Here is a 15,601-nt window from a genome sequence, read left to right as displayed (position 1 = left end):
ATTGTAAATTAATAAAAAAATTATGATCTTATTCCATATTATTCCATACGTAATCCGCAAGTAACACTGTACAAATATCTATAGATAATATCAAAGCTGTTAAATTAATTACTCCACAGTAAGAAGGTCATAATTAGATGTTCCTCCAGTTCTGTAGGGTTCCATAAACTTAAAAAGAATCTCCTTTGGCACCACGTACTGGCTCACAGCTGGGTCCTTAAACATGTTGGTGATGTATTCCCACTGAAAAGTAAAACTAATTAGTACATATACATATATACTTAATATATATATATACACCGTGTTTTGTGTCTCAAATATGCAATTAAATATTGATGTTATGTTGCTTATAATAGGCTGAGAAGTATGACGTTTCAGGTGCGGCCAGGACAAGAGGTCGTTAATGGAATTTCATACAAATCTTGCGGGCCTAGGCCAGCAAAGTCCTCTTTTTTAATTTCCATCTCACTTAAATTTGTGGCACAGGCATCATGACATTCAGTTATAAAAAACTAAGCAACTTTTTTTTTCTTTTTTGTGTTTTATTATTATTATTTCAGGGCTTTCTAAAGGGGAACAAAATTTGATTATTTTTGCGCTACGACGCACGGTTTAGGAGATACAGCCCTATATTCTTTTTAAATAATCAAATTTTTGTTCCTTTTTAGAAAACCCCAATATAATTTTAAAAAAACACAAAAAATAAATGAAAAAAAAAGCGTAATTACGTGCGTCGTAGCGCTAAAATAATCAAATTTTTGTTTCCCTTTACTACTCCACGCACTGAATAACCTATCACATTAATGAAACAATCATCATCACCATCATCATCCTATTTTTATTATTATTTCATTGCATGTTTGAGAAAAGCACTATACATACCTCGGCGGGAAATATGGGGTTGTCCGCCTCAGACCTATGCGACCTCACTTTGCTCGGCTGTCTATATGTCTTTCGTCCCGGCCTATGTACTATTTCGAGAATTAACTATGGCATTTAGTTTCCTTAAACGTACTTGTACCCATACCCCGGAGTTAACGAAATTCAATAAAAACACGGTGTATATATATATATATATATTACTAGTACCTATTTAAATCAGTTTATCCGTTAGGCATAAAAATATTATTTATTAGTTTCTTTAAACTAGCAAAACAATCGATTTTCATGTAGGTACCTATACAGGGTGTATATTTACTCACCTTTAATCATTTACGGAGTGAATATATAGGTCAACTAATAAAAAAATTGGCTGTTTGACCTTGATATTTTCTATGGGAGAGTAGATTTTTTTTCGCGATTTCGGGATTGGTCTCATAGTAAAAGTTGCTCAATATGACCTATATATTCAGCCCGTAAATTATTGCAGGTGACTAAATAAACACCCTGTATAGAGACTCATTACAAATTACGCAATTAAATTGCTTACGTTTATACTTACAAGTAATTTGTATTCAGTCTCATCTATCTTCACCGCATCATACAGCTCTGATATCGGCACCATCCTTTCAAACCAGGGCCAGATCATGTAGTCCGCGAATCCCGGTTCGGACCCTCCAAGGAACTTGCTTCCGCTCTTCTTTAATTCGTCTTGAATGAAGGTCAAGTACTTCCTGTACGCTGCTATGTTCTCTTCGGTGACTTGGTCTGGAGTTCTCAAGATTTTGAACAACATTGTTTGTATCTAAAAAAATACGTATACTACATTAAATAGATTACCATTTTATTCATAAATTTGAATCGCCAAATTGTATATGTATATTTCCAATTTTCCACGTTATAAAAAACTACAGTCAAAATAACTCCACACTTACTCAGTCTTTATATGATAGGTATATATATGTAGTGTTGTATTACCTATTATGTAGGTTATTATTAGGATGTAAATAAGACCGAATCATGCTGTTTAAAGGGCCGGCAACGAGAAAATGTGACATCTCCGGAGATTTACTTTCAGGTAGACTTGTTTACCTCGTTATACTATTTTCGTGAACGTTATTTACCCAACCATGTAAAATTTTGTTAGATTCATTTACTTACTGGGCCCGATCCTTCGACGATGATTTTAGCAAGCGCCTTCTTCAACGGATCTTTGGGCAGCAACGTTCTCTGCGGGTACACCTCGTCTAAATACTCCGACGTGACCAGGCTCTCTGCGATACAAACGCCATCTGCGACTTCGATTGCAGGCACCTTACCTGAAAATATATGAGGAATTGCTTTAGTTGTTCCGCCATTATTGTCTTGATCTGAGTGACGTTGATCATTCCGCTAAATGTGGTTGGTGCAACTGGTCTAGATACTTATATCAGTGGCAAAAAATGGTTCAGATAATTTAAAACGCTACTTATAACTAGTGGACTGTCTTGTCCTTCCAGTGCAATACGAGGATCGTGCGGATCGCGTATTATATATAGGGACAGTATAAGGCCGCGGACTGGATGCACGCACACCTTTGCGTGACTTGATCAAAATGTACTTAATAGGCTTGAATGAATCTGTTTTGGACGACAGCGGCGGCAGTCCGTGGCCTAACGCATATCGTATTATGTGCAATTTTAGACCTTATATAAACGTTACACAGTTCATTACCAAAAAGGCTTTTGCTAGTGAGCCATTCGGGTTTCTCTTTCAGGTTAATGTTAACGACTTCGTAGTCGATTTGCTTGGCATTAAGGACGAGAATCGTGCGCTGTGCGTACGGGCAGTAACGCATGTTGTAGATGCGTAGCTTTCCATTGTACGGGGGCAGAGGATCGCCTGAAAATATGTTAAATAGGTGTTAATTTATTAATGATGTTTCTAGTGCAGATAAGAGCTATTACTACTGCTACTTAGTCCCCGGTCGCCCGAGCGACAAGCTGCGTAGTGACGACCAGTGGCGACGCACAAGCGACTGCTGATCGCCGCCGGCTATCACTAGGAACACGGGTTCAAATGGAAGCGTTCACATCGCGAGCAACTGTCGAGACGACAAATTTGTATCCGTCTCTATCTCGAACATAGTTGTGAAGAACACAATATCTTTTAGTGACGCTTACGCTTGGCTTGGTCTCCTAGCCTAGCCCTAGTTGCCTATGTTGATCGCCGAGAGACCAAGTAGCCAGCGCCTAGAGACAGTGCCTAACGGCTCTAAGGGTCCTGAAACATTGAGACTAAAGCCCAATATTGTTCATCAGACCTAAGCTCTTTCCTAATAATAAGCAGTGTTGATGATGAGGTATCCCAATTCAGATAATAAAGAGCACTTATATCTTCTAAAAATATTAGGTTGGCGTTTTATCTCGGTCTCAAGCCTTCTGGAAAACTGATAAAGACAGTGTTACAGAAAGCTGGTAAATAGGTAATACGAAAGTGTGTTGGATGATTCTCATTATTTATATTGTGTGTATATAATGTACCTTGTTCCTTTCGTATACCCATTTTCTTATAGGTGAGGTACGTGTATTAATATCAGATAGCTGACCTATCATTTAATTACCGGCATTAAAGTAGATCCCCAGTTTTTAACAATAATAGATATCACAAATTTATTTCGTTATTGGTCAAATGTCCACTTCAACTTTTATATGTTTTAATTGTTCAACTTTTAATACTTTGTAAGGTCTATACGGCTATAACCGCGAAAATCGACATCCTTCAATTGCGGGCATATTTCCAGTTACTCTAATTACGTCTTTAGTGAGAGTAAAAGAGAAAGATCCCCGCAATTAGCGAATTTCGGTTTTCGCGGTAGGCCCCCAGAATTTTATCTTATAACGTTATATCACAAGTGGCCATATAGTAAATATGTCAATCATGGGCGCCGCCAGGATTACTTTCAAGGAGGTGCATAATAAATGGAATAGAAGAAACGATGCAATCATTTATTTTTCTTGTGTTATATGGTTCCGAGTTATGCTATCAAATCATTGCAGACTTATATTGATGCTCTAATGCTGGTGCAGTGCAAACGCGTAATTTTTTTATATATTTTCTTTCCTGCCAGGGGGGTGCAAGTGCACCCAAGTGCTACCGGCGCCTATGCTGTCAATGTCACAAGCTGTGTTAAAACAAGTCGAATGTATGTAGCTTGTCTGCACAAAATTAATTTCAAGTTACTTAATTTTGTTTAATTATACTCCAGGTAAGCTCCTAGTACCTAAGGGTATTCGGACGATTCACCTATTTATTTAAACATTGTATAGCTACTTACTCATTAAAATGCCTGCGACTCGGCGTTTGAAGAGATTCACGATGAGAATTTGCAGAAAACTGCATACATATTTTTGCTGACAACTTAATTAATATGTTTAAAACATTACCATAATACATATACATATATAAGTATGTAACACGTTTAAATTCAATTATGGATTAGGAACACAAGCCAACCATACTACCAAATACTACGTCACAAACATAACCTACATTTACGAGTATACCTGCACTGCACACATCTATTAGTCAAGCAAGTTCATCAACCTTTATAATTAGAACACCAACTAACGAAAGCTAATACATTGTTAAGCGTAAAAACTAACCTTTCTTCAGATGTTTTGTGTCGAAGTTAATTTTAGCTGTTCCTGCCATAGCGCGGTATAATGGTAACACGTATTTTAAATTTTGAACAACCGGCATTAGTACCCTCCAAGACGCTAATGCCAGTGTGTGCATTATAAATAAACAAAACACGTCCACTTTAACCGGTTAACCTTTGATAATGTAATATAGACCAAAATAGCAGGTTTAGCTAGTATCTCGCTTGTGCCATGTTGATAAAGTATTTATTGCGGGAGCTCAAATAGTAAAGATACCGGTGACGTAATCGCTCGAACATGACAACAAATTTAAATGAACATACTTACATAATTATTATCATGCCATGTCATGTTAAATGAAGCTGGTTTCATTACTTTTACCATTTACATTTTTTATTGCTACATCTTTGCTTGAAAGAAAAGAGGGCCAATTTTTCTCCAGAGGTAATCTTGACGCGTCCTGTACAGTCACGTCTGAAATTATCGATACGAAATAAGTGCCAAAAATATGTATACACGACCTTATTGCCCATAGATATATTCAGTTAGTGTATACATATTTTTGGCACTTATTTCGTATCGATATTTTTAGACTTGACCGTACCTGCCTACTTACATTGCCGCATATATTGAAATCTTTGCCTACTTATTAGCCCAAATAACGGAACATAATACCTATTTCAACGCTGCGTTCAATAAGCTAGCTACCCGAAAAATAATAATACCTACAGCGTTGTCAAATAAAAATAACTTACCTCTAGCAAGATGCCTGGTGTTAACATTCACTTTGGGAGTCATAGTGGTATTACCACATACAACCACCAATCGATCTTCAAGACTGAAGGCGCTCACAACGCGTTTAGCCAGACGGGCATTAACAAATCGAGTAGGTATTATTTACTTACATGTACATGTTCCAACAAAAATCATCGAATTGCCAGACAGATTTGTTATCACGTTGTGTGCATTCCTTTTATCGCTGGGTAAATAAGATATCACTCTAACTTAGATACGTACTAATCGAACGAAACGAAAGTTGTTTCGATGGTTAGTCTGAAAGTTTTAAACGGCATTACCATTTCAGAATTAAAAAAAAAAACTAAGTCAAGCGTTACCTACGGATAAATTACAATGGGCGCTAATTTATCTCCAATTTTATTGATTCCATTATCCTATGTATCTAACGAAAATTACAATTATCCGTTTTTAAAACACGCTGCCAAAGGCGGTTATCGCTTATCATTATCACACTGGATGCGATTAGCACGACGCTCCGATGTGCGAGCGGGATGTCGCTATAATACGCGCATAGCGATGTCTCGCTCAAACATCGGAGCAGTTAACCAGTCTGATACCCGCCAAATACTGACTCTTGTAATTCAGACTTTATAGACCTAGGATAAGGTAGAAAATCAGATGCAAAACTGATAATCACAAACTAAGTATAACAAAAACTTTGAAATTAACTCGGATACTTTTCGTTTAGTTGTGGTAGGATCATTAGGCGGGTCCACACAGAGCGAGCGAGCGAGCACGTACGTGCGAGGCAACTTCCTCACGCACAAACCGGCCAGCGAGGCGGCGCGTGCGTTTTCCTCGCCCGAGCGCGCCGCCACGGCCGAGGCACGTCTACACTGGCCTGTTTGTGCGTGAGGAAATTGCCTCGCGCGTATGCTCGCTCTGTGTGGACCCGGCTATTGACACAAACCATGACATGCACATGCCGCTAACCACAAAACGAGAAAACTACTTAAAAATATGTTTTATCAGTGAAAAGAAAAATCAATGTTAACTTTAAAATTTTATTGTACTTTTGCCGATATCAAACTCCGTTAATGAACATTATTATATACTCGATTTTCGATTGCATAACGTGATTCTTAACATTTCGGTTGGACCATATTGCATACAAAATAGAGCATTCCCTTGTCTAATTCACAAATGTTTATTATTATGTAAAATATATATTATTATGTACTTCATAAGGTTGCTTTTAGAATAGCTAAATGAATAACGCCTAGAAAATGTCTGGGCCGCAGTGAAATCTAACTTAGCCAGGCTATCTTAAATTTCTCAGTAAAAGCAACTTTTGGAGTTAACCGTTAACACAGGGTTAAAATTGTACTGGTAACTCCGGGTTTCGGGGTTTTAGACATCTGCACTTTTCATTTATTTTTGCATTGGTTTTTTTCCAACTAAAAACTTCTTTTTACTTCCACCAATGTTAGCACTGTGGACCATATAGGAATGTGGATGAGTAAGCACTCTGACCCACAAGGAATGTGGGTAAAATAGGAATGTTGACGAATCAGAACAGACCTGTAGGCCTTATGACAATAATCGGCGAGTCCACACAGAGCGAGCATACGCGCGAGGCACGTCTACACCGGCCGTTTTGTGCGCCAGGAAATTGCCTCGCGTATATGCTCGCTCTGTGTGGACCCACCTAATGACAAGTTAAGACGGTGACAAAATAGGATTGTGGACGAAGCGGTCCTGAGCCTGGCTAAGTTGTAAATATTAACTTAAATTTCACTTTTGACTCGACATCTAAGACCAGTTTTTTGTATTTCTAGTCTTTATTCTTAATAGCCAGGGTTGATAAATTAAAATACGAATGTTTTACTGCTTCTTCTTCCTCGGGCGCATGCAGCACACATCGCTGGTGTCGAGCATGTTGTAGTTGGCTTCGCCCTTGGTCTTGGATTCGACAAACTTGGCGTGAGTCTCGGCAGATAGGTAGTATTGCTTCACGGCCGGGACTTGCTTCATCGCCTCCAAGTAGCTTGTCTGGAGATAAGATAGATAAATTATATTTTTCACCAAACCAGTCCGCGTAGTCAAAATGCCAATCGTCAACGCTCCGTAGCGTAGCATAGTCATCTTTCTCTATCATTCTTCCATATTAGTGCGACAGTGACAGTTGCGTTTCATTCGCTACGGAGCGTTCATGTTTGGCATGTTGGCTACGCGGGCAGCTCGTAAAGGCTCTCTTTGCACTTTAAAAACTGATAAGAAATGTATATTATCATTTTGTTTTTCAAAACACAGAGATAAGACAAAATTACAAAATAATTAAGACATATTTCGATAAAAACATTAGCAATAAACAAAACAATACGTACCACACGCGGATACTTAGTGCCGTCAATAGCCATGTCAGCCTTCCCGAGGAGCGGCAGAGACTCGAACCGCTCCAGATGCGGCCAGATGGTGTAGTCCACCAGCCCTGGCTCATTGCTGTGCAGGAACTTGGTGCCGCGGACTTCCAGTTCCTTCTCGAGGCGTTCCAGACCTTTGCTGTAGGCCTCTAGGTGGGATGGCTGGAAGCCGTCCGGGTTGAATGCAGCGACGTAGAAGGATGAGTGTGCCTGGAAATAAAATTTTAAGTGTATTTATAATTCGGACAATAAACGACCTAAATAGCTGGCATAGTTTCATTGATAAATTTCTCCTACACTCATTTGACTCATTAGGCGGGTCCACACAGAGCGAACATTTTCGTATTCGTATTCGTGGGCTTGTTTTCCGCAACTCGACGTCGTAATTCGCGCCTATTTTGCGTGATAGTGGGTTGACGGCACTACTCCTGCCAACCCAACTCTACAAGGAAGCCTAGCAGACCCTTGATGTTGCCGACGACTTCTGGGAGAGACCCCGGAGAACCGAGGTATTGTGCCCGGTATTCTGCCACCCATGGGCATTCAAGAATGACGTGGGCAGCTGTCTCCTCTTCCTCCATGCACGCTCTGCAGAGGGGGCTATCTGTAACACGTAGGGTTAGTAGGTGTTTGTTTAGTGGGGCGTGGCCGGTTATGGCCCGCCTCGCCTCTTCAGCTGTCTCAGCCTCCTCGACAAACCGGGGTCGATTGTCGGGAGGGCCTCCTTCGCCTGCCTGCACGTACCTAGGTTAGACCAGTATTGTTGGTGTTTTACCTTGGTGTTGCGTCTCAGCATGACAGAGCGAACATACACGCGAGGCAATTTCGAGGAAATTGCCTCGCGCGTATGCTTGTGCTGTGTGGACCCGCCTATTCCTAAGCAAAATGCTATGACTCCAGATTCGTCATTTCAGTTTCAATATAAGGAAAAATAATAATATAAGGAAAAATAACCTGCTACATAGCTAAATTATTTTATTTTATTTTATTTAATCTTTATTGCACAAAAGAAAACAATCTTATAGTACAAAAGGCGGACTTAATGCCACGAGGCATTCTCTACCAGTCAACCTTAAGGCTAAGCAGAGAGATTGAGAGCGGTGCTACAATTACAATAGCAAAACAAATCAAGCAAAAATACATTAAATAACATATACATACAAACATAATACACACATACATATATAAATAAATATGTATATATATATACATATATATAAATAAAGACGAAACATCTGAAGCTAATAAATAAATACATTAAGAATCTTTCATTCTGCTAGCAAAGAAAGCACGTAATGATTTTTTGAAAGCGAACTTATTTGGCGCATTTTTGATGTAAAAAGGAAGTCCATTCCAAAGACGCGCCACCTGCACGGTGAACGAATTTGACATGAACCCAGTCCGGTGAAGAGGGATGGACAGAGACATATTGCCAGAAGAGCGAAGTTGACGGTCGCGGGTAACGCCATAATATTGAAAGAAGGATTTGAGGTATTCAGGAGAATGTGGGTCGTTAAGCACAGAAAAAAGAGTGGAAAGCAAGCGAATATTGCGTCGTTGACGAATGGGAAGCCAGCCAAGTTGTGCGCGAAAAGAAGAAACGTGATCATATTTGCGGAGGCAAAAAACGAAGCGAATGCAGTTATTAAGCAGGCGGTCCAATTTATCGAGCAACTCTTCGTTTAAGTCCGGATAACACACATCACCATAATCAATAATGGGCAGTATAAGGGTGTTAATTAGTGCAACTTTAGTTTTGATCGGTAAGAAGTGCTTCATTTTGTTGAGAGAATGAAGTGAGCCCATGACCTTACGGCTGATTTCAGTAACCTGTGCTCTCCAACTCAAGGTACTGTCTAAAAGCACACCCAGGTCTTTAACACTTTGACTAAATATTATTGGGGAGCCGTTAAAGTTTACTGGTGCAAGTGCGTCCAAGTCTAGTTTAGTAAGCTGTTTGGAACTACCTATAACAATAGCTTGGCACTTAGACGGATTTACAAAGAGGCCAAACCTCTCGGACCACTGCTGGATATGTAAAAGGTCTAGGTTTAGTTTACCAATGCAAGTTGGAACGTCAGTCACGGAGCACTGGTCGTAGAGTTGCAAGTCATCAGCATACAGATGGTAGGAACAGCGAAGGTCAGGTGTGATAAAATTAATAAAAGTAGAAAAAAGAAGTGGAGATAAGATACCTCCTTGAGGCACGCCAGTCGCCAGGTCACACCAGTCAGACAAAGACCGGTCAACTCGGACTGCCTGCTGGCGGCCTCGCAAGTAGGCAGCAAACCAGTTAAGGGCTATTTCAGAGACACTCATATGTTTGAGCAAGGCAAGGAGAATGTCATGGTCAACGGTATTAAACGCGTTAGAAAAGTCAATAAGAATAAGCACCGTGGCCATTTGCCTCTCCATGCCTCGCCTGATGTCTTCTGTTACCTTGAGAAGCGCAGTACTGGTGCTATGACTTGGTCGGAAACCTGACTGCAAAGGGCTTAAAAGGTTATGCGAGTAAACGAAGACGGAAAGTTGTTTATGAACAACTGCCTCAGCTATTTTCGAGAGGAAAGGAAGAATTGAAATGGGCCGAAAGTTACTGAGAGTGGTGGGATTACTAATTTTAGGCAGTGGAATCACAAATGCTTTACGCCAAAGAGAAGGGAATTCGCCAGTGGCCAGTGAAGTGTTGATAATGTCAGCAAGTACAGGAAGTACGCAGTCGAGGACCGACACAATCATGTAACGACTCACATCATCACAACCTACGGCTTTTGACTTGATAGCTTTAATAATGACCTTTATGTCAAATTCAGAAACAGGACAGAATGAGAAAGAATCTGAGATAAGAGAAATCAAAGAAGAGATGTTAGAAAGTGTAATGGCCTTAGTAGCGGTGTCAACAGAAGGAGCGGAGGAAAAATGCCTGTTAAGGTCATTGAGAGAAAAGGAACTGCCATTAAAACTGTTGGGGGATTTTCCCAGGCCAAGAGATCTGAGGAATTTCCAAACATCGGCCATAGACGAAGAGGAAACATTACGGTGAATAAATCGTCGCTTCGCTGCACGTACCATCTGGTTGCAACGATTACGAGCTGATTTAAAGAGATTCCAGTTCTCATCCGTGCGGTCACGTTTAAAGAGCCCGAAAGCTCTGTTCCTCCTTCTCATTGCCATTCGGACGCCCTCAGTGATCCAAGGAGCCGGTGGACGCCTTACTCTAACAGTATGAACAGGCGCATGCTTGTCAAAGAGCCCCAGAATCGCATCATTAAACAGAGAAACCTTAGCGTCAGTTGATGAGGTCGAGAGCACAGGAGACCAATCGATAGCAGCGGCATCTTTTAAAAGAGATTCAGGATTAATCTTGGCGAAGCTACGCATATGAATTAGAGCCGGTTTGCATTTAGGTGCCTTGATTTTGTAGGATGCATATATAAGATCATGGTGAGAGAAACCTGGCGCCATGAACTGCCCTAACTTAGTGACAAGACTTGGCGATGAAGTAATGATCACATCGAGCCAAGTGTCCGATGACGCTGTATGATGAGTCGGATCCAATGGAAGAAGAGAGAAACTGACCGACTGAAGTAATGACCTAAGTTTACGAGAATGTGACGTGTCTTTCAGAAGGTCAGTGTTTAGATCCCCCATGATAAGGTGATGTGCGTAATCAGAACTCACGGACTCAAGAATTCGTTCCAGATGAGAAAAGTAGTCGACGGTGGGGGGACTATAAATTACACCCAGGACTGCCTTAACCCCTTTGACAATCACCTCGAGAAATATCCATTCCGCTGAGCCAGTGTAAAGAGAAGGAGTCGAATTTAACAATTTGTACGGAATGGTACTTCTAAGGTAAATGGCTACGCCACCACCGCCCTTGCCAATTCGGTCATTCCTGATCAACACATAACCAGGCAAGGCATAGGATGTCGAGTCTAGGGTAGGCTTTAACCAGCTTTCCGACACCAAGATGGCATGGACAAAGTCGGACTGAAATGTCTCAATAAGTTCACTATAGTGAGAAGGGATACTTTGGGCATTAATATGGCATACATTAAAGTCACCGGAGTTGAGAAATTCGCGAGACACGAGAGTGCCCAAAGTGTGAGAAATATCAAAGGAATCTAGAGAATGAAAAGAAATACTGTCAATACTAGCAGAATAAAAAGTTTCATCGTCAGACATAAATAATTAAAATACGTAATAAATATATAATAATATGACTACAAAATATTTATAAAAAATAAATTATAAATACAAGATATAGCCACAAAAAAAAACTCTGCTTATCCTGCTGGTTAGCTTGTGAGATTACAGAATAAACAACTATCGGAAATTAAAAACAAAGTAAAATTACATAAATGGCAGCAGGTCACGATTAAAATGACAAAACATACTATTGTAGTAAACAGAAACGGTTTAAACATTGACTCAAACTCTCCAGACTAAACGGACGTCAAAAATGTCAATGTCACTGTCAGACCAGCTAGTGTGAAGTGTGTGCAAAAACAAATGAAATTATAACTAAAAAAAAAAACGGGTAAGATGACAATATTAACAAATGGACTATGAACTACCTACTGCCATGGTGAAGATAACATAAAAAAGGAAACAGGAGAAAAATTGAATACAATACACTACAAACTTAGAAATTATGACTTCCCGGCACGCCGGGGGCGGCCGGTCTGGTTGCTGGGGACATCTAAGACGGCATCGGCATTCTTCGCACCAGCAGCGCCGGAGTCGGGCGTCGACGACGAACGAGGCTGCTGGTTGTCGCTAAGAGGCTTCAGGCGCTCAACATCTTCATTCGATTCAATGCGTTCACGCCTGCCCGAGGTCAACTTTACAAAGATGTTGACACCAATGGACCAGCAACTTCTCATCCCAAAAGCCTTACGTGCCTGCACAAACAATGCTTGCCGCTGAGGCGTAAGGAACTCAGAAATGGCGTATGTGGTTCCCTTACAAGAGGTCTTCTTCTGCCACACAGTTGACTTTAGGTCCATATCAGTGAACCTCACAAGAATAGGCCTGTTGCGACCCTCAGATGGCTTGCCAAGTCGGTGACATGCTTTAAATGAAGCAGTCGAGACACCGGAGATTTTTAATTGGTCAGTAATAATGTCAGCGATGCGCAAACTTACAGTTTCGGCCGGATCCTCTGGAACACCATTGAAGAGTAGATACTTTCTCCGATGTCTCATCTCCATAACATCCTGAGCGTGGCTAAGGCTTTTAATCTGGTTCCCAAGAAGTTTCATCAAGCTCAATATTTGCTCCTTAAAAATTGAAAATTCCTCACTAAGACTGGTGACTGTCGCCTTTGCTGCCGGTGACCTGTGTAGCTTGGCTTCAAATTCAGCGAGCATCTTCTGCACTCTTGTCTCCAGTGACTTCTGTGACTCGGCAATATCTGTGTAGCTTGACATTGTTGTAGTGTTGCTCTTATAGGTTATGTACTTGACAGTTTTGTAACCAACAGGATAGCAAGTACTTAAAGATTGATAATTAACACATGTACAGTGTCACAAATATTACTGCAGTGAATTTGTAAGTTAATTAGCACTTATCTTTGGAATGGGCTTAAAAATGTAAGTATTTAATATATATTACAATAAATAATTCAACAGTGCTATGTTACTTTTTTTATGTCTACCACCCAAAAAAATTATCAATTAAACAAAAATTTTAAAATAGCATATGTCCGTCCCTTAGTCAAGTAAGATCAAATTTAGATACTATTAGTCATATCATATCAGACATATTTATATAGGGCTTATGCATACCCCCAAGAACAGTTCCACAAACACTTTATCTTGAGCTCTGCGGAGTGGGTCCGTGGCCTGCAGTGGAACTTCCGGATACTTCTCATCTAGGTAGGTGTTGATGATGGCACTATCGAAGATAGCTTTGCCTTGCTCGTACTCCAATGCTGGCACTGAACCTAAAGTTAGAGATAAGTATTTTGTGTAATAAGTGTGACAGTGCATAAAAAGTAAAGTCAATACCCTACCAGGGTCCAGCCTAGATATTACTATGTAATGTTATGTAAAGTAGTTTAAATTGTCACAGCCCTTTACTAGAGATTTTATTTGCACCTAAATAAATATCTCTATCTCTAATAAAGGGCTGTGACAATTTAAACTATTATTTCATTATGAATGTAGTGGTTTTATATTTATTTATGTGGGTTATCTGGAAGAGATCACTCCTTTGCAATAAGACCGCCTGCAGACAGAAAGTCCTATCAATTAAGTTAATTGTAAAATCTGTCTCAAAGTTGAGCTGAATATTCGCCATTATTCCGTTAAAGTGGCAAATTTTTGCCAATTATATTTATTATGTTTGACTTGTTGCAACACTGTAAAAGATCATCCAGAACTTTTCAAGTACTTTCCTCCATCAAGTTACGTTTTCCCGCTGTCAAAACACATGATTACTATGACATGTTGAATTCATAGGAGTTTTGATCATTAGGAGAATATTGGAAATGTGTTTGCCAGTACCTTGCCTTTTGACCTGTCTGTTTATAGGGAGTTGCTTAGGAAGAGATTTATATTTAGAATTCCAATCGGTTCAGATCTTACCGAAATGATAATTGGCTGAATCATTTAATTTATCTGTATGATTTTAATAGACCATTTGAAAAAAAAATATTGTTAAGCAGCTGAATATAAATCTCTTCCTAAGCAATTCCCTATAAACAGACAGGCCAAAAGGCAAGGGACTCGCAAACCCATTTCCAATATAGGAAGAAGAAGTAATAAACAAATGGATTAGTATGAGTTCAGCAGGCACTTTGTAGTAAAAAGCAAGGAAAATAACATTGAATTGAACAACACCAGTTTGAAGACCTTACCTTTTGGGTTGAACTCAAAGAGCCATTCCGGCTTGCTGTCCAGGTTGATGAAAACCAGATCATACTGGAGGTTCTTGGCATTGAGTACCAGCACACTGCGCTCAGCGTATGGACAGAACCTCATCGCAAAGAGACGGAGCTTTCCATTGTATGGAGGGAGAGGGTCACCTGACAAGAAATAAACATTTTTACTCCATAGTTCTCTAAAAGAATAAAGACATGATACAATTATTTCGTACTTACCAGCTTTTAAATGTTTTTCAGACATCTTTGGTGATAATGATAATCCAATAAACAGTGATATCTGAAAAATATATTTATGATATCTCTTGTCATAGATGGTCATAGAATAAAACAATATTTGACATTTTTATTTTTCTAGAAGACAGGCAGCTTATTACAGACTTATTTTGATTAAGGTTACCTACCTTTTTTAATTTCCTTAGATAAGAATCGTATAAAAAAAATACAACCTTACGGTGCCTTTTTAAGAGGATGAATTACAAGATATAAGATAAGAATGATTTAGAACCATATTGTTAAAAGATAAAAAGATATAGTCGCATATTTCACAGCAAGTAGGTACCGCTACAAACTATAACTGACCAGTAGACTCAGTTAAAATACTTAAGCAATTTTCCTTCCTTCCGTGATATGGAATGAAATAATATGCATTCTTGGAGCATACTTGTATTTAATGTAAAATAAATCTACCTGAAATTAAAAAATAACACCACACAATATTCGATTCGCCGCAGCAACCGCAAGTGAAGGGACCGGGCGGCTTGCGTGTGACTGTGACAGTTTCAGACATGGTGCGTAGCCAAGAAGACAATCGTTCGCTTCGTGGCAAACGATACGGTGGTCTCTCTCTATCACTCTTCCTTATTAGTGCGACAGTGACGTTGCGTTTCGTTCGCTACGGGGCGTAAACGATTGGCATGTTGGCTACGCATTGTGACGTCAACAACATCTGTCAAAAGGGTGTTCCGCTTCGCACGGCACTATCGATCACAGATTAATAACAAGCAAAGAGAATTTAGAGAATACGGAGT

General features: G+C 39.8%; 2 protein-coding genes across 6 annotated transcripts; both read right to left on the bottom strand.

Annotated features, from left to right (window-relative positions):
* Positions 1–22: 22 nt before the first annotated feature.
* Positions 23–5,462, bottom strand: LOC133523453 (glutathione S-transferase omega-1-like). Of its 3 annotated transcripts, none has more exons than XM_061859040.1 (5): positions 5,276–5,462; positions 2,593–2,760; positions 2,041–2,198; positions 1,442–1,684; positions 23–243 (listed from the first exon to the last, which is right to left on the bottom strand). In XM_061859040.1, the coding sequence occupies exons 1-5, from the start codon at positions 5,316–5,318 to the stop codon at positions 109–111; spliced, it is 747 nt and encodes a 248-aa protein (XP_061715024.1). In that variant the 5' UTR covers positions 5,319–5,462; the 3' UTR covers positions 23–108. The 3 variants fall into 3 exon arrangements, with proteins under 3 accessions (XP_061715024.1, XP_061715023.1, XP_061715025.1); XM_061859039.1 differs by lacking the exon at positions 5,276–5,462 and adding an exon at positions 4,524–4,779; XM_061859041.1 differs by lacking the exon at positions 5,276–5,462 and adding an exon at positions 4,196–4,336.
* Positions 5,463–6,308: 846 nt separating this feature from the next.
* On the bottom strand, positions 6,309–15,365 carry LOC133523454 (pyrimidodiazepine synthase-like). 3 transcript variants are annotated; one of them, XM_061859042.1, is made up of 6 exons: positions 15,261–15,365; positions 14,790–14,850; positions 14,547–14,714; positions 13,474–13,631; positions 7,646–7,891; positions 6,309–7,310 (listed from the first exon to the last, which is right to left on the bottom strand). In XM_061859042.1, the coding sequence occupies exons 2-6, from the start codon at positions 14,812–14,814 to the stop codon at positions 7,143–7,145; spliced, it is 765 nt and encodes a 254-aa protein (XP_061715026.1). In that variant the 5' UTR covers positions 14,815–14,850; positions 15,261–15,365; the 3' UTR covers positions 6,309–7,142. The 3 variants fall into 3 exon arrangements, with proteins under 3 accessions (XP_061715026.1, XP_061715028.1, XP_061715027.1); XM_061859044.1 differs by lacking the exon at positions 15,261–15,365 and adding an exon at positions 15,153–15,220; XM_061859043.1 differs by lacking the exon at positions 15,261–15,365 and adding an exon at positions 14,975–15,065.
* Between the last annotated feature and the right edge of the window lie 236 nt (positions 15,366–15,601).

The sequence above is a fragment of the Cydia pomonella genome, chromosome 12 (genome assembly GCF_033807575.1).
Source record: "Cydia pomonella isolate Wapato2018A chromosome 12, ilCydPomo1, whole genome shotgun sequence".
Classification (NCBI taxonomy): Eukaryota; Metazoa; Arthropoda; class Insecta; order Lepidoptera; family Tortricidae; genus Cydia; species Cydia pomonella.
Note: the sequence above shows the minus strand (reverse complement) of the source record. Positions and strands in the feature narration are given on the sequence as shown.

Coding starts and splice junctions, on each gene's coding strand:
- LOC133523454 (XM_061859042.1), bottom strand. CDS start 14,814: ATGTCTGAAAAACATTTAAAAGCTG. Junction 14,715..14,789: donor TGAAAAACATTTAAAAGCTG/GTAAGTACGAAA, acceptor ATTTCTTGTCAG/GTGACCCTCTCCCTCCATAC. Junction 7,892..13,473: donor TTGTGGAACTGTTCTTGGGG/GTATGCATAAGC, acceptor TTTTATTTCCAG/GCACACTCATCCTTCTACGT.
- LOC133523453 (XM_061859039.1), bottom strand. CDS start 4,656: ATGCACACACTGGCATTAGCGTCTTGGAGGGTACTAATGCCGGTTGTT. Junction 2,761..4,523: donor CACAAAACATCTGAAGAAAG/GTTAGTTTTTAC, acceptor ACATATTTTCAG/GCGATCCTCTGCCCCCGTAC. Junction 244..1,441: donor AGACTGAATACAAATTACTT/GTAAGTATAAAC, acceptor TTTACTTTTCAG/TGGGAATACATCACCAACAT.